The 26,897-nt window shown below is 39.9% G+C and overlaps 1 protein-coding gene across 1 annotated transcript in view; it reads right to left on the bottom strand.

Moving 5' to 3' along the window:
* Window positions 1–9,289: 9,289 nt before the first annotated feature.
* The window catches only part of LOC139442960 (uncharacterized), a 29,647-nt gene continuing 12,039 nt past the window's right edge, over window positions 9,290–26,897 (bottom strand). Inside the window, exons 2-3 of the mRNA XM_071223884.1 lie at window positions 16,196–16,421; window positions 9,290–10,949 (exon numbers count right to left, since the gene is read on the bottom strand). Coding sequence (XP_071079985.1) covers window positions 10,818–10,949; window positions 16,196–16,421 — 358 coding nt within the window. The 3' untranslated portion in view covers window positions 9,290–10,817. The remainder of the gene's footprint in view (window positions 10,950–16,195; window positions 16,422–26,897) is intronic.

The following is a 26,897-nucleotide window of genomic DNA, read 5'->3' as shown; positions in this document are numbered from 1 at the left end:
AATGTACAGTGTTTACATTGTCAATATTCCTCATTCAGGGGTCTGTTTATACCAAACCATATGCCTGGAGATGGAGCTGTATGGGTCAAGATGTACACATGCATTCACTATTTTGAAGAGGTACAGCTTATAATAGCAATAGTCTGTAAGTACATTTGTTTCCACTACGCGTTGAATAATATGTTTATGATACGGTCTTACAACTTAATGTAGGAGTGAGCGAGTGAGTGAATTAGGTTTAACGCCGTTTTGAATTATTCTAGTTATATCACGTTTCAACGTAATGCGAGTGGAAAGCCCAAAGTGATGCAGGTCTAAGACGTTTACGATTGTGAGCACGGTATGGTGCTGACAAACCTAGAAACATAATCGGGGCGAACCGGGATTCGAGCCCGCGATCATAGGTTTCTGGTATGCCCAAGGGACGTAATTCTGCACAGCGAATTGCAGCGTCTTAGATGTCTGGTCCACGTGTCCGCCCCGTTTCTTGAAGACGTTGGCTGAGGACCTTAGTGCAAGGCCAACGTGATAAAGGCGTACACGTGAATGAGTTGAGTGAGTGAGTGAGTTGGGTTTAACGCCGCTTTTAACATTATTCCAGTTATATCACGGCGTGTCAGCTTAATGTGGGAGAAAAGCCCGAAGTGATGCAGGTCTCAGTCGTTTACCACTTCGGTGAAACCCACGAGCACGGGTATGGTGCTGACAAACCTAGAAACATAATCGGGGCGAACCGGGATTCGAACCCACAATCATAGGTTTCTGGCGTGCCCAAGGGACGCAAATCTGCACAGCGAATCGCGGCGCCTTAGACGACTGGGCCACCCGTGCCCCCGGGTTCACTCGAACAAGCGACATTAGCACTGTGAATATCGAATGATGTGGACTCAATAAAATGGGCGAACCGCTACAATCGTTGTATACACTTCTGCACAGCTACCGAGAAGCATAACAATCATAGGTTTCTGGCGTGCCCAAGGGACGCAACTCTGCACAGCGAATCGCTACGCCTTAGACGAGTGGGCCCCACGTGCCCCCCGTGTATGAGTTGATCCCACCAGCATGGCATGGTACCGACAGACCAAGAACCATTATCAGGGGTCGGAACTAACGATCACGTGAACAAACGTATTCAAATAACCTAAAGTGTTACCTTGTATTCGTCCTCTTTCAAATAAACATTATAAAACCTGAAATCTAAACATTGCTGTCGCATTGCAAAGTGTTTCTCACTTTTTTATTTTTAAGTCAACAGGAGCTCAAAGGATCAAAATCGCTCTCGTAGACGAAACGGAGACGGAGTCGATTGTACTGCAGCTTTCAGTCGTCGGAGCTGCGATAGAATATATCCAGGCATTATCGCATTGTAAGGCTGCTAATGCTACTCCTATTGTAAACCGTTTCCTCATTTCTTTTTTTTCCCTTCCTGAGTTAAGCAAAGTGGATGGGTGCTTTGACCTTTTTAAATTACCGGGAACAGAAAGTATACAGTTTAAAATTGGATTTGACCTAACAATTACAAACGTCATCGAAAGGTTACTAGGCTGAAAACAGATTTATGGTCCAAAAGACGTCAATGATACCCGTATCAAACATTACATCACCTTTCATTAACCAATATTTGTTTGTTTCATTTTAGCCACCATTAATCATACTTTCTTTTGCCAGGCAGTAGAGTTTGCTACATCTTTAGGTTCCCTAAATTAAAATACTTTCCGAGTTGCTATGTCAATAAAAGGTGTTTTGAGTTACAGCTCGCCGGCGGAAAGGAAACAAATATACACCATGATGTTGACAGATACTCGAAAGGAAACATAAACCATTACCTAGGCGTGCATGCTCCTGACAGTTTCAAGATGAGATCACAAACCAGGGTCCACTCGCTTTGAACAGGATTCTAGTTATATCACGGCGGGTCTGCTTAATGTGGAAGGAAAACCCGAATGATGCAGGTCTCAGACGTTTATCGCTTCAGTGAAACCCAGGAGCACGGGTATGGTGCTGACAAACCTGGAAATATAATCGGGGCGAACCGGCATTCGAGCCCACAATCATAGGTTTCTGGCGTGCCCAAGGGACGCACCTCTGCACAGCGAATCGCGGCGCATTGGACAACTGGGCCACCCGCGCCCCCACTTCAGTAATCGATTAATGTATTTGATTGGGTGATTTATTTATTTTATTTATTTATGGACAAAGTGTTCCCTTTTAATTTAAACTGAATTTAAAGCTTAATTGAAGATTAATTTAGTAATATCACGTTTTATTTCATCGTGGATGAAAATCCAAAATGAAAGAGGTCGTTCGATATTACCATTTTGGTAAAACCAACGAGCACTGGAATTGCGGCGCCATAACCCTTTGGTCCCCCATTCACCATTCAACCAAACGAAGTCGCTGGGAATAGTACCGTACCCAGTTTATCACTTCGGTGAAACCCACAAGCGAGGGTATGGTGCTGACAAACCTAGAAACATAATCGGGGCGAACCGGGATTCGAACCCACAATCATAGGTTTCTGGCGTGCCCAAGGGACGCAACTCTGCACAGCGAATCGCGGTGCCTTAGACGACTGGGCCACCCGTGCCCCCGGGTTCACTCGAACAAGCGACATTAGCACTGTGAATATCGAATGATGTGGACTCAATAAAATGGGCGAACCGCTACAATCGTTGTATTCACTTCTGCACAGCTACCGAGAAGCATAATATATATTTTGTGCACGTTGGTACTGTCGTCAAAATCGAAATTTATGGAGGCCAGTCTTAAAAGAACTTGGAACTTTTTCTGAGGTTAGTTATATTTGATCCATCTCATTTTAAATTGTTGCTTGTTTATTGTTTAATTCTGAACTGGGCAATATTCCAGCTACATGACGGCAGCCTGAACAAGTCAAACCAGTGATTGAGATTCTTCGCAATGTTCCACTCCGTCGGGGATCGATGACACCCAATTACCCACGGCACCTAACCTCCCGGTGTGTATGGTCGACTTTGGGGGCATATATCGATGGCTGGGGGACTGTTCGAACCTGGAATACCAACATGCATCTGCGATTCATGTTCGGGCGAGTGGGGGAATTGGGTTTAACGCCAATTGGAACAGTATAATTGTTTGTCAGAAGACAATTCAAAGTGACGCGGGTCATAGAGCTTCATTGTGAGAGACATTCATGACAACCACGAGCATACAAAATTGTGATTGATACCCACGACCAGTGATTCTTAATGTACTGTTTAGGAAGATTTGAAGCCAATTCATACACTCGCTCTAAGTTAATAATATCAATAAGCTTTATTAAACACTAACAAGACCTGAATACATTGTCCAAAGCAACCAACGTCTTGAACGAAAGCGTCATTGGACTCGTTGAAGTTTTGAGATTAACGGCCACTCCACACGTAGAAATGTGTAATGTAAACCTTTTCTTCCGAGTTTAACCCACTTGTGACATTATGATCACACCAACTTATCTGGCCGCGCCACAGGGGGATTTGCCATAACACAGAAATTAGCTGTGAATCCCATCACAACCTCTAAAAACAATATGGGCCAAGATCTATCATCAGTTGCAGTGTTCCCTCGCTCCCGAACATCTCCCAAACCTTTCACAAAATGATTATAGGTGCCACAATAAGATTATCGTCATTACCTGGAAGGCCAGTTCAGCTGAGGCCTCATTTAGAGACACCCACTCGTGTGAGCCTCAATGAGCCTGGTCGTATCTGATGACACGTGTCTCATGGAATTTACGACTGAGTTGTACTTGTAAATCGTTCACTTAGGAGATAAATGTTTGCCGGTTTCATATTTCCGGGCATCAAATACGCAATAACACCTTCAGATTTCCCGTAGCAGTCTCCTTGTCCCCCTACGTGAAAACTCACAGTTGTAAGACATGACGTCAAACTTGAATACTACGTCACTCTGCAATGATATAAAGTCATCATACAATGTTTGACGTTATATGCTTATGTGATAACTGAACCCGCCTTGCCTGAATAATGTGGAAATAAACAACTTAATCGAAGTTATTCTGATCAATATTGATATTATTTTTTTTAATATTTGATTTATGCGGCATCCATTTCGCCAAGCCGAATGGCACATGTTTTTTTTTCAAATTTGAAATGTGTTATCAAGAAAGATATTCCTGCGCAATTAAAAAGATTTCCCGAATGCAGTCCACTGTTATTTTTAACAACATTTTCAACCAAGCAGATTGCAGTCAGTTCAGACCGAGTCCGTTCAAAGTAAATCGTTGAAGTGTTTTAAATTTAAAGTGAAAAGTAACTTTGTTGACGGCCAAACCTCGTAAGTATTATGCCAAGCCTATGTAAATAGCGGTTGCATGCAACTGGAATGCTAGAAATAGGAATTGCACAAAACGTTGTTGCTTGTTGTCTTGGTGTTCATCGTAACACCATACATACAGTATTGGGTTGGTATTAATACCAGGGACCGACCGCGCGTTCTGGACGTCGACGAGTAACATCACGTTTATCACATCTGTCGGGGTCACCTTCGAAATCGGTTTCAGGCTACAACTTTGATAGCCACTCTATCATTGGCTAACATCCGATGAGTACAAGGACTGTGATGAATTGATTAAGAGAGCATAACGTCCCACAACGACGTCAAGATGTCCGTTCAGTCTTGCTACCACGTCATCGAACTGCGCGCCTGGGATGGTCAAGACCACATATGAGGTTTGTGTTACAGGTCTGGGGGTTAATCTCATTCAAAGATGAATTCAAGGTTTCATCTTAGCAGTGATGGCCGTCCGCGTGTGTTCTTCATCGCTCTGCCTTCGGTGGTGGGAGCATTATGGGTAAGGGCGTGAGTGCGTGAGTTAAAATTTAACGTCGCATCGGCATTATTGCAGCGAGCGGAAGCATTATGGTGTTGGTGTTATTATGTTCTTGCACATGGCAGGACCACTCTAGTGGCTATCGGTGGCAGTTAGACAGGTATACGGTACCGTGATGAAGTCCTCCTGTTCCTTCAGACCTGTGGCCACATCACGTTACGGCCTCTCGCATCTTCCCGGGGCAAGGGGGGGAACCCAACTGTTATAGTCAGTTAACGCCCTTGCCTCGGGGAGATGGCTCTGTCGTTGCACTTGTGGTCACATACTTCTTTGAACAACAGAACATCCGTGTTCTCCTATGGCCTGCTGTTTCGCCAGATCTAACATGTGTGGGATGCAATGAAGGTGGATTCCAAATAAACCGATGATGTCGGTTCACCTGCGACAGGCCTTGGTCCAGATATTGAATGACACATTTGATAGCCACAAGCCTTCCTTAACCATCGTCAATGATGCGCCGTTGACAAGCTTGTGTCACTGCAAATGGTGGTGATACCAATACTTATGAGCTGATAATTGCCCCACGCCACTTTCAGCCTGAGATGACGTTTACAGAAAACATGTGTTGACACTGCTTCATGAATACGTTTCATGGACATGAATATGGACAAAATATTATTCTGTTACTAAATCTTTCTTTTGTTACTTCTATTTATCATTTCTGATGCAAGTCAGTGATGCATAGGAACTTTCTGCCGCTAGTGTGTGTGTGTATATATATACGTGTGGCCCAGTCATCTGAGGAGCCGGGATTCGCTATGCAGAGCCGCGTCCCTTGGGCACGCCAGAACCCTATGATTTTGTTTCTAGGTTTGTCAGCACCATACCCATGCTCGTGGGTTTCACCGAAGTGGTAAACGTCTGAACCTGCATCAAATTACGTGATATAGATCCGGGTCTTCAGCAACCCGTGCTTGCCGTAAACGACGACTATGCTTATCGAAAGAGGCGACTAACGGGATCGGGCGGTCAGGCTCGCTGCCGTGGTTGATGCATGTCATAGTTTCTCAATTGCGTGGATCGATGCTCATGATGTCAATCACTGGATTGTCTGGTTCAGACTCGATTATTTACAGACCTCCGTCACATAGCTGGAATATTGCTGAGTGCGGCGTTAAACAACAAACCAACACATTTTATTACCCTATGTCCATAGACTTACACACCTTAAGCAAAACTAAATATATTTCAATCAACTTTATATTTCATATGATCGGAGTTGGTGATAATCACTTTTACAGTATATTGTATGTTCGACAACGTAAACTGCCGTAAATTGTCCGTGAAAATCCCTATTTTAGACTTAGATTTTAGTAATCAATTATAAATTTAGATATGAAGTTAACGATCTTGTTCCATTCACATCGATGACTTCATATCAAGCGAAACACATTCAACGCACTATTTGCTGTATCCGCCTTTGCTCGCAATACAATCCATCTACAGGCACTGAGCTGGCTCTTTTTAGACCATGCCACGTGGTGACAGCTGATGATTAATGACCAAGAGATGACTCTGGCAGACAATGCATTCCTAATTCGAAAAATAGAGACATAAACAGATTAACACAAATAGATCTACAGGTACTCATCTTTTGATGATAAATATGTAGGAGTTTAAAACTTTACATCCAGAGTTCAAATTGCCGCTAAGCCAATTAATTATCTGAAATATTGTTGTATTTGAACATTGAAATATGTTTCGGACTTTAATATTGGTTTCTATCTTCTGACATATTTGCAATTCATTGATAAGAAATGGTACCATTTAGTTTCATGTCTATTTAAATGTATGGTTCCACGGTCCACAGTACGGTGATTTGGTCTATTTTTAATCACACACTCACGGATTGGACTACGTGACGAATACCATATATCGCATGTGGGCGAAGAGTGGTCAGTTAAAGGGGAAGTATACACGCACAAATCACTTTCTTTCTTTTTCTAAACAAAACGCATTTTTAGAATTAGTTAGTATCTGTGTTTGAAAATATACACTCATTTTTTTCACAGTGAAAGTAGGAAGCTCACAATAGTGTGAAAGTGATATGCCGTTATGAGGCCTTCGTTTTACCTGAGTTATCCCCCTTCAGCGACCTGAGTTATCCCCCTTAGATTATGACGTAATTGGTGCCAATTCAACTGGGTCCCTGTCTATTCTCAACGCAAAAGATATCAAGGACCAGTTTGCGGTAAAACAACATGGTCTACGACACACTCCGGCGCAGTGGTGACTCAGCATAACACAATTCTGGCTGGCATCTGAGATGCTAGAATCACAAAACTGTACCTACACCACGTGAAGCGGCTCTAACAAAGCATGATGACGTCATAATGTTTATCAATTGGCACCAATGACGTCATATTGCAAGGGGCATAAGCCATGGTGTTATTGTTATGGAAATAGAACACTTGGTAAATGTGAAAAATATAAATCGTTTTAGTGCAAAAAATATGTTAATTAAATATGATGTTTTCATATTTTTGTCTATGACATTTCTATGTTAACACTTTTAATGTGGAAAAAGTACAAGAAAAAATGGTTCATTTCCGTGTGAACTTGCCCTTTAATGAAGATCACACTATTGACCAAAACACTGTGTAACAATGTGTATGTTAGATGCCGCTTTAAGCATTAGTTCAGATACATTACGTGTTTCATTTTGGAGATGAATCCGTAGTGTCCCAAGATATGGACTTAAATACCTCTTCATAGCAAAACTGCTGCCTCTTTGACCTCTAGGCAATCCGTTCCCCATATACTTTAAAACCGTGGGATTCCAAATCGATGTCTCAAAGATTAACCATAATCCTTAATACAAAATCAAGCAATTAATTTCATTAGATTCACAGAAAGCATGTAGACAAACGTGGAATTAACACTATCTTATTCTGAAAATGTCAAAAGATTTGCTTGAATCTCAGAAAAGAGCCAGGCTCAATCATGTCAAAACATTTAACTTTTCAACTGTGTATACCACTATATCTCACGACAACCAAAGGGAGAACTTCTTTCCTTGCTCCACGGGGTTTCTGTTACTAAACGTTGTGAAGTAAGATATAGTTACATCTCCATATGCAGAGATTCAGGGTGATTTGTCAAGTGAAAGCAAATGTCATCCGAAGTTGACTAAGAAAACAATAGGTGAAATGCTGGACTCCCACATTTACAGCATATTAATTTATGTGCAATTTGGCAATTCTTCGGCAAGAGGAAGGGATCTCTTAATGGACACCGATTGTGCTCCACGTCTGTACCTTGATGTAAATGAATAAAATTTCTGCTTGGATTGGAAAAATTCAAAGATTTTAAAGAAGGAAATGTGTCCAAAAGTTACATTTAAGCTTCAGGTATATCGATAATCTGATATCGTTAAATACCGGTAAAACAGCAATTATTCCTTTCCACTAATGTACCCAACTCAACTAAAAATAAAAGAGACCAGCGCAAAACCGTCTCATCTGTTAGATATTTATATTTTTATGCATAAAGATTCAGAGAGACAAAACCCTATCGGCAAGACTGTATGACAAAGGCGATGACGTCGAGAAATATTCCAGCAAGTCCAGTCGTTGGTGTCTACATTTGACAACTTGTGAGGTAAAATTCATCAAACAATGTTCAATAACGAATATTTCCAAGAACGTCATACGACTCTTGCTCAAAAGTTGTTTGGTCGGGGTTACCACATTCAAGGCCCCAGTGAAGCTGTCAAAAACTGAATGGTAGACGTGACAAAATTTATGTCCAATGCAATTCCCTATTTTTGTTTGCACAGAACGTGTGCATGTATGTTGCCTTGTTTTGTTCAGGTGACCCACTGACTTGTCTTTGCGTGTGTTTGTGACAGATACCACCGTTGGGGCAGGATACGTTCACCATTACGTGTACACTTGTTGCCATCAAAATGCAATCGTGATTCATAAATACCTGCTCATAATATAGTCAGAATCGAGATTTCCTACGATTATGGAAAGGGTTTTGTTGCTTTAATTTATGAAGTTTCAAACATTTCACCTAGTTTTATTGTCTTGTGCATGTCAAGCACACATCATAGCTTAGACTTCTTATGGGCGCCCTGACCAGTATTATTTATTCATGGTTAAATTGTCCATGAAGTTACGGCCTTGTACAATATATCCAAGTAACTTTTCACAAGCCTCTAAAACTTGACAAAGTAGACAAAATAAAACATGTAAACAATAATCAAATCGGCCATATGAACACTTCATGCATGGCGCCCCTTGTAACTTGAACCAGAATATCCTCTTGACTACGAATTGCAGCCAAAGCTCTGAGAACAACGAGCTGGATCTAATCATTGTACATTCTGGTTTCAACATGTACGTCAAATGTTCACGTAAATATCGAATAAAAAATACGTTGTTTTCTGACATTGAGTTTTTATTTTCGTGTAAACTGTACAAAGTGATTTATGGAATTAGGTCTGAAGTAAGGAAAGTGACTTAATATACTATGTGTTATAACTGAGGAAAATGAGGATAACACAGGTTTACAGCACAAAAAGTGTATGAAGAGATTGCCTTGATTTTATTGCTATACTAACAATGTCACACTGACAATCACAATAGGATTACGTGTCGGATACAAACATACAAACACACAATAAAACAAATAACCGCATGTAATTTACAAACAAATTAATACATATCTTTGACTATGTCATATGCAACAGCAAGATTTTGTATTATTAACAATATAACTTGACCGATTCCCTGATATGTGGACGCTGGATGCAAGAAACATATATTAAACTGTTTTCCGTTTATGTGGGTTTGATCAAGTAAACAACTCTAAAACAACTGAAAAATCAACATTTTCAAATCAACAGTTAAACCGTTGTGTTTCTGAATGAGGCAATTACCCTGTCTACAGTATAAACAGTTTTGCAAAATGAGCCAAGAAGAGACAAACTATTCAGTGATAAAAGTGTGAAGCTAAATGGTTTCCTGGAAGATGAAAGAAATTATAGATTTACTGTTAAGTTGCCATGCCAAGGCAGTGATAGCCCATCCATTGTCTTGTGATGCCACGACAACGCTGGTGATTTGGGTGTAGTGCATGTATTCATAGATTGTGTGCTGTAATGGCGAGAAGCCACTCCTGGTCTGTAATGCAGCTACGCTGTCACATGAAACCAAAAGTAGTCCTAGAAACTACCAACAAAGTAAAAGACAAAAACTTATATGCTAAACATAGGCTAACTCCATCTCCTTACTGCAGAGCGACCCCAGACCAGTCTGTCCTATTCCGATCACCAGTGACAAATAGAGAACCTTTATTGGAGAATCATCGCTTCACTAATAATGTCGTCTTGTCTTTCCCGTTATAATCCTCGGGCCGTGTATGGACAGTTAAGTAGAGACGGAGCGTTCTTTACGGGAACAATTCCCCTATCAAAGGACAGAGAGATCTTCTCATCCTAATACATAATCGTTGGCGTTAAGAGGCTTCATTCAAAAGACCGTGCCTTTGAAGTCTCCCCATAAACCAACAGGCACCAATGGCATTCTGTCATTGCCAAATGTCCAACGGCAAGTTCTGCCTGGTCTCTGCATTCCTGTTCACCAGATTATCATCTCGGTTGATTGCCGGAGACACCGTCTCTGAAAGCTAATCCCACAAGCAATCTTTATATCGTATGTAGCCATCTGTAAATATTGCATGTGGGAGGACTGATTGGGTTCGGTCGGCAATGCCCAAATAGGCCGACATACCTTTATGTCTTACATACCGGTATATGTACAGTTTAACCACAAAGATATGTTCTAGTCAGCACTGTTTATGTTTAATTCAATATGAATATCTTTGATGATGTAGTTTTTGGTCAAACTGTCACCAATTTCACTGTGATCATATGTGCCTGCATCAATTGTTCGAGGGTCCTGTGTCTTTACCCTGCTGTGTCTCCCATCTCGTTATGTGTCTAGAATGTCATTGCTTCCTTCATGATATGGCTGATGAACTTGAAGACATCCGACCATGCCTGTTCTAGTTCCGGGGTCCACTTGTCTCCAACCACTGGCTGAATGGCCCAAATAAACTGAGGGCCGATCAACTGGAACATAAAATGCATTTAATAAAACAATGAAAAAGATGATTGTGAAAGAGCCACCTGTCGGTATTAAACTAGAATTTGTCTTCCTATAAACGCATCGCTAATGTGAATGGATGCATATTGTCATAATTAAGTGCCGTCATCACATTATTCCGGGCACATCACGTCAGCCTGTATTTAATCGAAGGCTGACCAGGCAAACCAGTGAGCGAAAACATGAGCAACAATCCACGCTATCGGGACACGATAACACGCAAACAAAGAAGTCAACGAACCTCTTTCCCTAAATCCCAACGAAAGCAAGGGGGAACACGTGGAAATATTTATGCTTCATGCCTCACTGGCTGTGCATGTTGTCTCTTGGTACATGTATATATTAAAACCCTTAGGTGTCATCCTTTCCCATCTGCGCCATATTATCTTCCATCGGTAATTAATGATAAATGTATATTACAGTGTGTGTGTCCTTATGTATAATGATATGTTTTACACCCTATTCATATGTTTTGAATACCGCTATGCTGGTACGAATTGTGCGAATGAGCAATGGGTGAGTGAGTATGTTTTACGCCGCTTTCAGCCATATTCCAGCATTATCACGGTGGGGGACACCAGAAAGAGGCTTCACATATTGTACCCATGTCGGGAATCAAACCCGGGTCTTCGGCGTGACGAGCAAACGTTTCAACCATTAGGCTACAGGACCGACCCCATGAGCAATGGAATTGGTTAAGTAATACTATTTCTCATAACAGGTAGTCTCAACTTTCAGTTGTCTTTCCAACATGCAGCTGAGACGACGAAGTTGAAATAATAATTGACGACAACAATAAACAGAAATAAAAATTATTCTATAAGCAATGGAATATGCACAGTATATACAGACGTAAAAAACAACGTTTAGATAATCTTCTGAAAGTGTTGGCTTTCACCTTTTGGCTTCATGGCAGAAAATAGATTGGATATCATTAATCAAAGCAATGAAAGGAAACGATTTAAGCAACTCAAGGAGGATTTAGGACATCTTTTGCCATTACAAGTCAGGAGAAATATCTGTTAAAGGGAAAGGTCTGAAACTAATGAATATATGTCGAGTTTTGACGCAAGGTTCTTGAGGAAAGGTCACGAGGCACCATGGGTACCGACCTGATAATAGTCCCGTGATCAAAAAGACTATCTCTAATTAGGCTCAAACTTGCATCATCTCATCTTTTTTTCTCCCAATTATAATCTGATAGCAGCACGTCATTAAATCATGAATCATGAATCACAATATCAAAAATACCTTTATTGTGGCAGTTACCGCCCAAGAAAAATCAATATTTTCTTACTGAAGAAAAGTGTTTTTTTTATCTTCCATCAACACGACAAATATTAATCTGACATCATGTTTTTTAAGAAAGAAATCCGACACATGACGACTTCACAACTTTCATCATATTCATGTTCAATGACGCACTTGTATGAAGCTAAGGCATAAATATTAACTTTGAAACATCATGTAAAACTCTTCAATCACGATGTTAAATAGCCTGTCACTCCATTATTAGGAAATCTATACAGTTCCTTTCATGGAATCTGAAATTACTGTTCCAGGAATACCACTCAGAATTCTCGTGGTTGAATTTATTGGATGATCACTACACTGAAAAGATGTTCTTATCAAGACTCTCTAAACATGCCATGAACCCAATGCCCCGAAGACCATTTATGTTACCGGATAATTTCAGATGAATTGCATATGGTGAATACACCAGCAAATAGAGTAAGGAGTAAGATCTTGGTAAGTGAAAAATCGATAGAAAATAGAAGACTTCTACAATAAGAGCCCCAAAGCTAAGTAAAGTGAGACAGCGGCCTGAATAGCCTAACTTGCATAAGAACCTCCTTGAGAATCACCTTTTGTGTAGGAAGATGTTCCTGGTTGGAGGTGTTGCCAGGTTATTCAGCGTTGATGTAGGAAGCGGACGTGAGGAGGCTGGCTTCCTCAAGGCATTAAATTATATCCTCGGTAGCAGTACTCCTATGTTAAAGTGTGTTTTGCACTTATTTGAGATCGCCTTTTAAAAATGTCTTGATGATAAAGTTAACGAAGAGTTTTTTTCTGCTATGGTTGTAACATGATGGTATCCTGCTTCAAAGGGAAGCTCAAATGGAAGGTTCTTTCAAAACGTCTTCACCATTTTATTTATGTTTGGTTCTACTTTGTACGTATCCGTTGTGTTTGATGTATTTGTTATTAGCTTTTATCCTATTCGAATGGATTTGAGGGACGTGGAAGTAGTAGCGTGACGGTCAAAGAAGTAATGACTGATAGTCGACACTAATTGGTTTTCATTGCACAAGAAGCGCATATATAAGATTTCAGCACACCTACAGGTTTTATCAAAGGGAACACTATTAACTGAAAGTGGACGCCACAGAAATATGTGAAAAACTTCAATCTTTGATACGTTTCGTTTAAAAGACTCGATGCATGTTTTTTCGTGAGAGTGTCGTTTCCTTTCATACACTTTCGCAATACACAAGATATCGTTTCTACTTATTTGAATAACACCAGTATTCGAGGACCCTTATGCTTTGTTTGATGATTGGTTAAGTAACTAAAGAACATCACTAGGCGAAAAATGTGCATTTTGTTAAGCGACAAATACTTGTAACTGTGTCATCCTTTCTATCTGAGCATGTGTGCAAACTTTCCACTTGTGCCAACCTTTCTATCTGAGTATCTAGGTGTGACTACCTTTATCTCGCCTTACATTAAATACCAGCTTCTTACTGGCTAAGAAGCTTGCATTTTTTACCATGTACCCCGCATTTTACCTCACTGAGAAATCAATCGAAACACGTCTCAGGTAACTAACTTATCTTGCATAAGTATCGTTGAATGAAATGAACCGATGTTTATCCGAAAACATTGGGTAAAGGGAAGTAACCCTCGTTTGCGATATCCCCTAGCTGTCAAAATGGCTGAATCAAAGCGTTTATTCGGTGAACCTTCGGGTATGTATGAATGAATGTCGGTAAGATATATTCTTTGTCAACCGATCCCTCGGGGCATATTGTGTGATGTACCCAGTGTGAGCCTATGTAACCATCGCCTTACGGCTCGGCGTGCATAGACTCACACACAGGGTACACCACACTATATGCCCCTCGAGATCGGTTGACAACTTATAGTGTCTGCCTGTTTATCTAGGAATTTATATATATCTGTCCCTGCCTTTCTATTTAGGAATATGTATGTATCTGTGTCAGCCTTTCTATCTGAGAATCTGTATGTATCTGTGTCAGCCTTTCTCTCTTGGAATCTGTATGTATCTGTGCCTGCCTTTCTATCTAGGAATCTGTATGTATCTGTGCCTGTCTTTCTATCTAGGAATCTGTATGTATCTGTGTCTGCCTTTCTATCAAGGAATATGTATGTATATGTGCCTGCCTGTCTATCTAGGAATCTGTATGTATCTATGTCTGCCTTTCTATGTAGGAAACTGTATGTATATGTGTCTGCTTTTCTATCTAGGGATATGTATGTAATTGTGCCTGCCTTTCTATCTAGGAATCTGTATGTACCCGTGTCTGCCTTTCTATGTAGGAATCTGTATGTATATATGTCTGCCTTTCAGATTCCATGTAGCGCAAAGGGCAAAATAGCAATGAAAATGATTGAAGAAACCTGTGAAAGTAAGTGATACTAGGTGTTCGACATGGGTAAGCATGTCCTGCCCCACCGGTGGCACCAACCATTCACACAATTTGCATAAAAGAAGTATTTACTGCCTGACGACACGCAGCAGTACTACGTCAGTAGTACGGCGTCATATTAGGTTAGCAGAAAACATATTGGGCTCGGCTGACGCCTTGCCCAATATTGTTTTGCGTTCCTAATATGACACCGTATACGGCAACTAAAGACACCATAAATGAAAATACATTGATTTTAGTGCTGCAAGTCGTATGTTCGTTGTAGATATATTTGACACAATCATGGATGCCTTGCTAAATTATATGGAATGCTTCTTTTTGTATGACTCGGGTGACAAGATGAAAAATGTAGATATTGCTTAGTATCTGTAGGTTTATAGTATATCTGTTTCTAGATCACGTCCACATTGTTTTACCAAAGTGTCCAAAAATGAGTAACTGAGGCCATGGTAATATCCAGATGTTAGTTCAAATTATTTAAGATGTTTTAGACAGATTTAATTCTTTGTCGTCAAAGGGCCACAGCATAAAAAAAACGTCAAGGCGACTTCAGTTCCTTAATGTTTTTTTCAGTTTGGTTTCTAGAGTTCTTTTCAAATATCCCCCAAACTAACGTAGCAGAAGTGGGTGGCATGTTAGTTCCCATTGCTGTATCTTTTATTTGTCTATAATGTTCCCTGTCAAAATAAAACGCATTGTTATTCAAAATGACCTTGGGGGCACGGGTGGCCCAGTCGTCTAAGGGGCCGTGATTCGCTGTGCAGAGTTGTGTCCCTTGGGCACGCCAGAAACCTATGATTGTGAGTTCGAATCCCGCTTCGCCACGATTATGTATCGAGGTATGTCAGCACCATACCCGTGCTCGTGGGTTTCACCGAAGTGGTAAACGTCCGAGAGCTGCATCACTTCGGGCTTACCTCCCACATTAAGCTGACACGCAATGATATAACTGGAATAATGTTAAAAGCGGCATTAAACCAAACTCACTCACTCAAAATGAACATAACACTATCTATGAAGAATTCCTTGGATCGAGAATCTTGTCGGACGTAATTCTGGATATTCGTTTATCCAGAATGATACAGCATCAATCCCTAAATTCACAGCGCACTAATAGTTTCATCTTGGCTATGTGTACTAAATTGGACCTGTCAGTTCCGTAATTCCTTTATAATATTTAAGGTGTCATCTGTCGTTTATTTCTAGTAATCCAAAACCGAGACCGACATCATCCTGTCATTTTCACGGGTTTTGCTACCTTGGGCAAGATGCTAAATTAATTAATAAAAAGGATATCTGTTTAAAAAGAAAAATTCGCTGTTGTTTCATGGCACCGCCATCTTGATTTAATAGAAACACTGCCTCTTTACAAATGCAGTGGGAAAGGAGGTTTAATAACGAGTTTGAAAAAGAAAAGATGTAGTTGTTACATAGGGTTTAAAACAGACCCTAACGATGTGCCTGTGAATGCAAGTAAAAGGAGTCAGTTTGAAATATTTAATCAAGCGGAATGTTTTAAAATCTCTTTAACAAATACTCACGTCAATATAATCCACTCTGGCATTGTACATCACGTGTCGGGCACCGAGATCGTGGAGGAGCTCCACCAGCTTCTTTGGGTCGTTGATCCTGGCGAGGCATTTCTCTACAGTCCCCATGACGCGAAGAGCGTGGGACTTGAGCTGAGAGCTGTACTTGAGGTCATCTGAGCTCTGTCCCTTGAACGGATAGAACACGTCCTGTACATCCGGATGCGTCTCGAATAGTCTGGCAAACAGAAAATCAATGTTAAAGGAGAACTACACATTTTTTTCACATTATCGTAAGAATACTTAAATTTACTTTTGATCGACGTATCTACTGACGGTGACATAATAGATGGTAACTGGAGTGATATAACAATAGGTTTTAAGTTTGTTTTTCAGAGAAAAAGGGTAAAGTTAATTTCCACAGGGAACTCACATTATCAAGAGGGTAAGCACAATAATATAGCCCCAAGGTTAACTGTTAAAAAAGGATACATATTTCCTGTGGGGGAATGATAACGACGAAGCTTTCGAACACTTTTAATTTTTTTAAATTGTTGTCACAACGGAAAAGGTAAAAACAAACAAACATGTTGAAATTTATTGAAACCATTACCATGGGGATGGTAGTAAGTTTATGAATCAATAACGTCGATGCCCCGAGGTTAATTTATATTGGAATCTCTGTCATAATTAACGGAAGGGGCAATTTCAAGAACCGAGTACACTCACCAATCACTGTAAGATACAGTGATACCACCAGAATGACCACATGCTACCGGTGATACCTGAAGGTCAACGTCACGTTATGTATATGTCCCTAAAGAAACTTTTACCACAATAGTCCCCCCCCCCCCCCCCCCCTCTCAAATCCTAATTGACCGTACAAATCTCCGAACGTCTTTCCCACCCCATAACAAACGCCACCTACAAATTATTTTTATCTGCCTATACCAAGCGAGAGATGGAGTAAGGTATAAATAGCATTGCCTGTACCTTGTATATGATCTGGACCAAATTAAATATACATCTCAGAGGGATCAGGACTAAATAGATTGCAATGTTTTACTTGTACTTTTTTGTGACACAATTACACAGTTGGATATTGCAGAAGAACATTCGTATCGTTATTTCACCAACACGTTCGTGCATTTCCACAATTAACCATCCAATGATACGAAACGAAATCCATTTCCCCGGCAACCGCTCATCACAGGGTCCTTGCATTGTCTATGATTGTGCGGTCTGTAGAGATGAGTATCCAGACATCCGGGCGTCACACCAGGACAGACGCAAGGGTAGAAGGACCATGATCATCCTGACAATTATTCATCGAGGATGCTATATGTGGTAATGATTAAGCGTCACAGAGTATTCACATGCTGGGCTCTGTGTTTAGAAAAAGGTCATTCTCCGGAACTGATAAATATCGATGTTATCGTGTCTAGATCGGCAACAGACCTAGGTCAGATTTAATCATTATTTACATGTTGTCGGTTTGGTGGATGAGTGAGGTTTCACGTCGCTTCTAGCAATATACCATTGATACAACTGCTAGAACACAAAGACCTTCACAACACATATAAATGTGAGGAACCGAACTCAGATCTTAAGCATAACGAGGATGTTTTTTAATCATGTATTATCCCACTACCTACATGTTCTTCTCGTATACCATTCTGATTATGAACTTATAGCGTTAAATACATGACTACCAGATGTAGAAACCCAATGAACTGAAGTACCCTGTGTTTTAACCCAAGCTTTCAAATCCCTCTTATGCATAATTAATATTAAATTGCAGATGGCATACTCAGTACGTTGTGTGGTAGGTTCGTGATTAAAACTTTCACGCATGTGAGTCAAAAGATGTGTCGTATATTTCCCAGTGAATAAAATCATTTCACAAAAATGACAATGTATTTTCTTTAAAAATATGAGATTTACAAATTTTGTTACGCTGCTAAGGTTTACTTTAACATGTAAAAATCAACAACAGGAAACTATAAGAATTAAGTCATACCTTAATGTGTACAGCTTACGAAATGTAGACACGTTTACCCATGTGTCGTTATATTATTATGTGAGTGAATTAGATGACCTACTCAACTCTACATACAGTGAAACCTTTCAAAACACCTGCTCAAATCTTTGCTTCGTTTTAGACAATATAACTCAAGGGTATTTAAAGAATCCTCACTGCGTGGTCTAACATAGGCAGGGAGCATTGGTAAATTCGATATGTTTTCGATCGCTCTTCAGGACTTTTGAGTTAACTAACGAGGTTGCTCCACGTCAAAACAGTTTGGTGCACAAATTAACAATGTAGCACATTCATAAAAGTTGATAAAAGTAAGTTAATTTCGTGAAATGAACGAGAACTGCCTAAAATGGAATAACAAGATAATAAATAAACATAGATGAAACGATCAATTCAACATTAACGTCATTCGGCGGCAGATATCTGACAACAAACGTTCATTCATTACCATTTGCATTGATCATCAAGATGGAGAGGTGAGAACAAAGCTTGTGATTTTTATATTAATTTTTAGTAGAAGATGTCAACGATGAACTGTTTGAGGCTATAATGCTTCAGACTTTAGCTTGACCATTGTGACCATTGTGGTGCTACATCAATGCCAAGAATGCATTGTGATGGTCCCACATCGCGTTAGTGGCCAGTCCATTCCATTAGGAGGATGAATGGGTTATTTGGAATGGCATGTACTCCCCATATATCATTAGTATCAAAGTTTATCCTTCTTTTGTGTCCCCATGAACTGATGCAGAGCACGCAATTAACGACGAACATATGAAATACTGATCGATAAAATTGATCATAATTAATAAACATCCAAATGAAACCTCAGAAGAAAAGACGATATTATAATACAAGAAGACAAGAAAGCTAACGTCATTCCCTCAGTGGTATATATTATCGTATACCTGCCACAAGAAAAGATTCAAACAAAATTTAAGCGAATAATTTTAAAAACACACCCATGAATCAAACGACTACTTAGTTAACGATTTAGTTAACCACTGATTCAAGCAACGGCATTTTTGCTTTTTAACTGCTGCACTGAGTGATAAAACAGAGTTTAATGCCTCTTTTCACAGTATTTCAATTACACCACAGCGTGTCAGCCTAATGTGATAAGAAATACCGTAACAGATGCTGATTGTAGACGTGATGAACACCGTTCCAGACCAATGGACGAAAACCTGCGAACAGCTAATTTGGTTGTAGAAATGCTACAACCTTTGTGGTTTCATGTAAACGAAATGTACTGAATACACTTGTCATTTTATTACCTGATATTATAGTTTGCGAGTAGCACCTTATCGTATCGTGTCTTATCATTGTTGGGAAAGGTTAAATCATGAAACCAAAATCGTCAGATTATAATTTCAGACTCGTACCGATAAATGTCCTTTTAATCATTTCAACCTCAGCCTCGGATGGAGGTAATAAACAATTTTACTTCTTCAAATCTGGGGCATCCACAAAGGCGTCATTAAGTATAGAAGTGTGAATGTTATTGAATGTGGAAATGAATTGCCAGGGACATATTTCCCCGGCGACTGGGAGGGATAGTGTGGAGCTATCATGCGTATTACCTCGTAATACCGAAACTTTATTCACAGAGAAGATACCATAACCCCATCTTTGAAAGGCAACGCTAAATGACAATGGTTTCCTGTTGACGAAGCGTAGTCAAAGATTAAACGTAATTTCACGTCGGTCAAAAAAATTGCAAATTTGAATCAAGTCGTTCAGGAAAGATTATACTTGACTTTTATTTCACATTTTATATCAGTGTCCCTAAACGGCCTTAGAAATATTCACGAAATCGTTAAAAGAGTAAAACTGACCACGACGACTAGCATACACAAATCTCTCATAAACACAATGGGGCGAAATTATTCAAATCACATTTATGCAAGTCCACAACACTTTGGCAAGTTTAGTATCTAAAACTCGAGGAAGTTTTTGTGTTCCTTTTAATTTTATAACAAAGAGACGATATTTACTATCACTATTACTATCGACGATCAGAGACCCATTATTGAGATGCAGTTGGGACACCAGTTTCCTCGGGGGATAACGAACCCGAAATCAGTTCGCTATTTCAGAAGTTCATTATTCATATCAGTAGAACGTTATTTGCTACCTCTAAGGGATTGAATAACATGGATCGGACTATCTGCTGCAGCCTAGTTCGTTATGTTGTAACCACATAGAGACAATGTATAAAGTTCACTGATTACAACGTCTAGACAGAAGTTGGAGAGAAAGGGCACAGGTCACGGAGTGTAACGGCTCCTTACGCGGAGAACCTCTTAAATGTCAATCAAGTGGTAAATATATTAATTAAGAAATAAACGACGTTGTTTATCGTACAACAAAACACTGGATGGAAAATAAACCATGAGGCGCGCAGACCCGAGTTGTTTATTCTCCCTGCAGTGTTTTATTGTACGATATAAACGATTATTTCTGATATGAGATATAAACATTATGTACAGCTTTTTATAAATCATGATGACTCGCTGAATAGAGACCGCGACAATGTCGGACAAGTCCATTGTATGAACTGGTTTCTTCTTCAACGCATATACTCACAATTTTAACTTTGATTATCTCTACCTTTTCTCCCAATACCGATTGTCATATTTCCCAGAAATTTGGAAACGATCACGATAGACACTTCCCTCTAAACAAATAAGGTTGTCCAATTGACGCCATAATCAAATTGCAAGCACATGTTCGAATCACCGGAAATGACGTCATGACAGAACAATGTTATATCGTGAAATAAACCACCCTTCGTTCGTCATTGTTCTTTGCGATTTATCGCGTAGCTATCTTATATAGGGGAATAATTTGTACTTATCTATTATACTTTATCCCCCCTGTCACGTGTCGATTCCCAAATCGAAACAATATGTTAACCCAGAAATCTGTACTAAAAGAACTAAGTGTGTAACCTACAACAAACAAACAAGTGGTATACAATCAACAAATGTATTGCAAAATTAACTAAGTTTACAATCAATACAAATTACTGCATGGCAATAACAATGACAGTGCACAATAGAGTGGTCGTACCATATTCAGTGGCAATATATAATAGGATGGCAGTGGTCAGTATCAGTTAAAAAATACATGGATGATAGCAAAAGTCTGTGATAGTAATATATATTCACCGTGCGGCGACAGTTGCCAAGCTTCCGTGATAGGCTAGGCAGGGAATCGGGGATGATGAACGATCCTCACATGAAAGCTGGTCTTGACGTGATGAAAATACGTGTGGGTAACGTAAACACGCCATTGTCCCCATATTTACAACCTACCTAGCTACTGGAAAGTTCCACCGATCCCTCAAGAGTCCATCGGCACGAGAACGTTGAATAATTTTCAACAACATATTATCACCGTCCGCAGTATATCGACCGGAAGTTTACATACCACACTACAAACTAAATATGGTATAACTTCCTGAGGACTGATCAGTGTATAAACACAATGTAAAGAGCGTCTATCGAATCTCAACCAAAAACAATGTGACACAGATGCAATCATTGTTAAACAACACAATACACAACCATGTAACAGCCGTGACAATCCGTGTTAGAATTGGCCTGTTCAAGAGGCGACTAACGGGATAGTGTAGTCAGGCTCGCGGACTTGGTTGAGAAAATGTTCTCGTATCCAAATTGCTTAGATCAATGCTCATGATGTCAGTCACAGGATTGCCCGGTACAGATTCGACTTTAGAGTCCGCCATAATGCAGCTGGGATATTGCCGGAGAAGGGTATTAAAGCAAACAAACTACTGTGCAAAATAAATAGGGGATAGTGGGAATTGTCATGACATATCTTCTGATCTATATGGTATAAGCAAATGGAAACGGAAACGGTCATATCACCTGGGAAGTAGGCGATCAGATTTCATCAAATTCGAAATATCTCGCTAATATTGGGTTAAACACATTTCTTGGCCAGAAAAGCACGCATTCTTCGACGCATATGCTACTGATGAGTCGACCAGTGACAGCTTGTCTCAAGTTGTTCCACTCCTCAGTAGCAGCAACACCAAGTTGAGAGTGAAGGGTGGATTATGACGTTGACGTTCACGTCTGCCAATGACATCCATGACGTGTTCAAAGTAGGAAAGGTCGGGACTGAGTGCTTCCCACGGCATGACATGAATGTTTTGCTGTTGGGGGAATTGGGGCACAATCCTGACACGCTCAGCATGTGCATTATCACCTTGAAAGATTAAACTTTGTCAAACACGTTGTGCAAATGGCACCACGAGTTGTGCAATGATGTTGTCCCCATAGTATAGACCTGTGACTCTACCATGGACAATATGGTCATTTCAACATGCAGGTCCATTGCTATGGAACAATATGCCACACGAAATCCGAGAAACAAAAAATCTGACAATCTTTCAAAGGACATTCGTCTCTTTCAATAGAGCCTTTGACTTGATCAATCATGGTCTAAGCGCATTTGAGCAGTTGTTAATTAGAAAATGCGCCATTCAAATTCTTAATTTAATTTATTTTAATATGGAACGCAGTTCGGCCAGTCATGATACCATCCCATACCATTATGGTTCCATCCCCAAAAAACGTTAACGTCCATAAAACGCTCATTAGGACGTCTCCAAACTCGATTCCTTCGGTCATGGAAGTTGAGACTGAATTTGTCTGAAAACACGACACCAGCCCAACGTCAATTATCCCCGTGCTGACGTTCTTTAAACCTCTGACACCTCTGATTCAAATGACGTACAGTAAGTTGTCGGATGACACGCGGACGTCGTGCATACAATTGCCATCTGTGCAGACGATTTCGCACCGTCTCTTACACCAGTTGCCGGCGAGTGATGACCTGGTGGCAGTTTGCAACCGGTTTCGCAATGCCGTCCTTCTGAATCCTTTTTCCTGGGCTGGAGGTGTTGCCCTTGGTCGCCCAGAGCGGCGTCGATCATCCACATTATGTGTTCGTTGGTATATGGCCCACAACTGGCTGATGACAGACTGAGATGTATGCAGCGTTTGGGCAACACCATTCTGACGTGTGCCAACCTACAACATACCTTTGGCGCGTAAACGTTCAGCACTTTGCAACCGTCACATGATCAATACTGTTGCTTCATTAATGACTACATGTGTTTCAAAAAGTGTCTTTAAACAATACGTAATGTAAGAGTTACTTAGTCCCCTACAGTTATAATGTAATAGTTACTTAGTCCCCGACAATATAGAATGTAAGAATTACTTAGTCCCCTATAATACATTATGTAAGTTACGTGTAATAGTTACTGAGTCCCCTACTGTAATAATGTTATAGTTACTTAGTCCTCTACAAAACATAATGTAAGGATTACTTAGTCCTCTATAATACATAATGTAATAGTTACTTATTCCCCTAAACTAATAATTTAATAATTACTTAGCCCCCCTACAGTACATAATGTAAGAGTTACATAGTCCTCTACAATACATAATGTCAGAGTTACATAGTTCCCTATAGTTATAATGTAATAATTACTTAGCCCCCTACAGTACTTAATGTAATATTTACTTAGTCCCCTACAATACATAATGTAAGAGTTACTTAGTCCCCTACAGTACATAACGAAACCGTTACTATAGTCTAGTTATGTGTCCCGAACATTGCTGACAGTCGTGAACACCGCTATACCGGCCCTTCAGTTTATGTTGTGCGTTCGAGTTAAAAAGAATTAGATTTACATTCCTAAATTTGTCTTTGTGTTTAGCACATAAATCGGTTTCGGCTGCGTTAACACGCCATTCACGTATCTGCATCTATTGGCTAAATTGCTTGACTTCACTCACTATAACACCTTATGAAATCATTTCCAACCAGGGTTTAAACGTTTTCAGATCTCAAATATAGTTTTTGAAGTGGTGTGCGGTGGGAACATCTTTGATTTTTTTCTGCCGCACGAATTTTCCGAGTCAATGAAAGTCACGTGACATAGCACTGGTTGACCTCAGCTCAATCATACAATTGGTTTTGGAACTTGTTTTAATTCTTTTATAATGGCAGATTAAAACACGTCGTTGTAGCAGTATCTCGGGGCACATGAAGTTTCATGCGTACCTCGTAAGGTTTCAAACCCTTTGCATCCGGCTCGTGATTTAAAACCTAACGCGGGACGCATTCAACCACATGTACCCCTTGTGATACTGCTACAACTGATAGAGTACACATGGTCTAGTGGATAGAGCATTTGCTCACAGAGCAGATGATAAGTGGTTCGATTCCCCGGTCGTCCATACCAAAAGATATTAAGAGATGGTACCTAGTCTTACCCTGCCTGGCGCTGGGCACTAAGTGGATAAAACGAGGACTTCTCGAGTAAAATGTGTCCGAGTTGAGTGTCAGCGATGTTGAACCGCGGCCTGTTACATTTGTACCTCGGTGGGCTAGCACTATAAACAGGTGTAAGTCCGGACTAGTACATATAGCCAAACGTCGCAATAAAAGTGTAATAATCTTGAACGCGACGTTTAACCCCATTTTATCACACACTCTCACCATTCTGTTAGGATAATGCCCTGACCCCAATCAGTATCATAGCGTCGCCTTTAAACGATTTAATACACTGGATAATCAAGGATGGGAAAACAATTGTGATAAAGTCAGTAAGGGTTCCCTAACTCGTGGAATGAGATGAATCTATATAAATAAACAACAACATATACCTGAAATATAGAGACAAACCGTATATAATCGAAAAAATAATCGAAAAAATCCCACACAGTAATGGTACACAGTAATGCCTGTGGCCATTTTTCTACGGGGGAACCCCGTGAATCCGGAAAACTAGCACCCCGGACGATTAATATCAGTTAGAATCGGCCGTAAGAGCCGACTGAATGAAATAGATCGGGTGGTTGGGCTTCATGAAAAGGTTGACATCACATCACCTTGGTCGATTACTAAGGGACTCAGTTATTTAAGCCGACGTCATAGAGCTGGAATATTGGTGACTGCGGAGTTAAACATGTCCATTCATTCTTAAAGCGACATTATCACCTTCTCATAGCGATGGTCATAATTTCAATCACTTGATTTTCTGGTCCAGACTCCAATATTTATAGACTGCCGCCATGAAGCGGAAAAAAAATATTGCTACGATATAAACAAAACCTTCTCATGATTCATTTCCGTCTCCGGAAGTGTTCATTATCTTGTCGGGGTATGGTTCTTACAAACCTAGAAACAGAATCGGGGCGAACAGGGATTCGAACCCACAATCATAGGGTTTCTGATGTGCCCAAGGGACGCAACACTGCACAGCAAATTGCGGCGCCTCAGGCGACTGGACCAGCCATGCCTCTGTATACCAGGTGAGCTTCATTAATTGTATTAGAAGAGAAACTATTATATTGTTATGAATAAGTACTGCACACAGCTTTAGTTAAACAATCGAGATTTAACTCGAGTAAAATAACTTTCAATGCCAGATGTAAGATCGTGCACGAAAATAATTAGCACAAAGAACATGTTTATTTCCCTGTCAAATCAGCCATGTTTAAATCTTTTCGTGAGGTGACACTTTCATCAATTTTGTCATGTCTCTCGAAGAGATAAACATGTTTTTTACAAGAAAAGACTAATATCCTGTATGCCTTAACGCTATGATCGTTTTTGAAAGTAGGCCCATTTGAGTAAATAGTAGCTTCTAGATTGAACAGAGATATGACCAGAACAATAATCGAGCCTGGTAGTCCTCACGTGAGATACCGTTGAGGATTAAAGTTTAATGTCATATACCGTTAAAACCGCAGAAATTGATTTCATGGCTCTAAATCTTATTTGAGAATAAGATGACAGATTCTAATTTAGACAACAAATTTAAGAAAAAAAGGATTTAAAGATGTCTATCGATTATTTGAGCAGCCATATTTTTTGCGGCTTATGTCAGTCAAACATATTTCTCATAAAAAATCCCATTAATTTATCAAATATTTTCTTTGAAAATCGATGCAAGTAACGAAAAACAACCTGTTATATGGAAAGATCGATAGATCTCATTACATGAGTTATACCATGGAGATACTTTTGAAGATATCCAATAAAAGCATGTTATTTAAGTTTGATGAATAACAAACTTCTGGCAACTTTGGGAACGAAGAAGAATACATGTATTCACGTTTTGTGTGTTCCGAAATGAACATCCTTACGATCTGAGAAGCTCTAACACTGTTTCGAAATCAAAATATAGTCAAAAAGGAATAATCACAGTGACATATGAACGTATATATACATACTTGCGAACACATGTATTGAAACACATACATTACAAGGGTTACTCGATAGTGAAGTATTTGATACGGGTATCATTGTTGTTTTTTGGACTTTACGTTTACTAGGTAAGGATAAGAATTTATGGAGGAACAACTTCTTTATTACAATTAAGAGCGACGTTTCGGTGTAGGTTCTAATACTACACAGAGTGTGGTTGGCAAGTATATATACAAGTAGGAGGCCATTAGACCTTACTTGTATATATACTTGCCAACTACATTCTGTATATCACCTGCTTGCTAACAGTGTTAGAACCTACACCGAAACGTCGCTCTTAACTGTAATAAAGAAGTTGTTCATCCATAAATTCTTATCCTTACTTAGTACTCCAACTTCTAAATGCCTATCAAAGAC

This window comes from Haliotis cracherodii, unplaced genomic scaffold (genome assembly GCF_022045235.1).
Source record: "Haliotis cracherodii isolate W230 unplaced genomic scaffold, xgHalCrac1.p SCAF_5, whole genome shotgun sequence".
In the NCBI taxonomy this organism is placed as follows: Eukaryota; Metazoa; Mollusca; class Gastropoda; order Lepetellida; family Haliotidae; genus Haliotis; species Haliotis cracherodii.
This window is presented reverse-complemented; position numbering and strand designations above follow the sequence as displayed.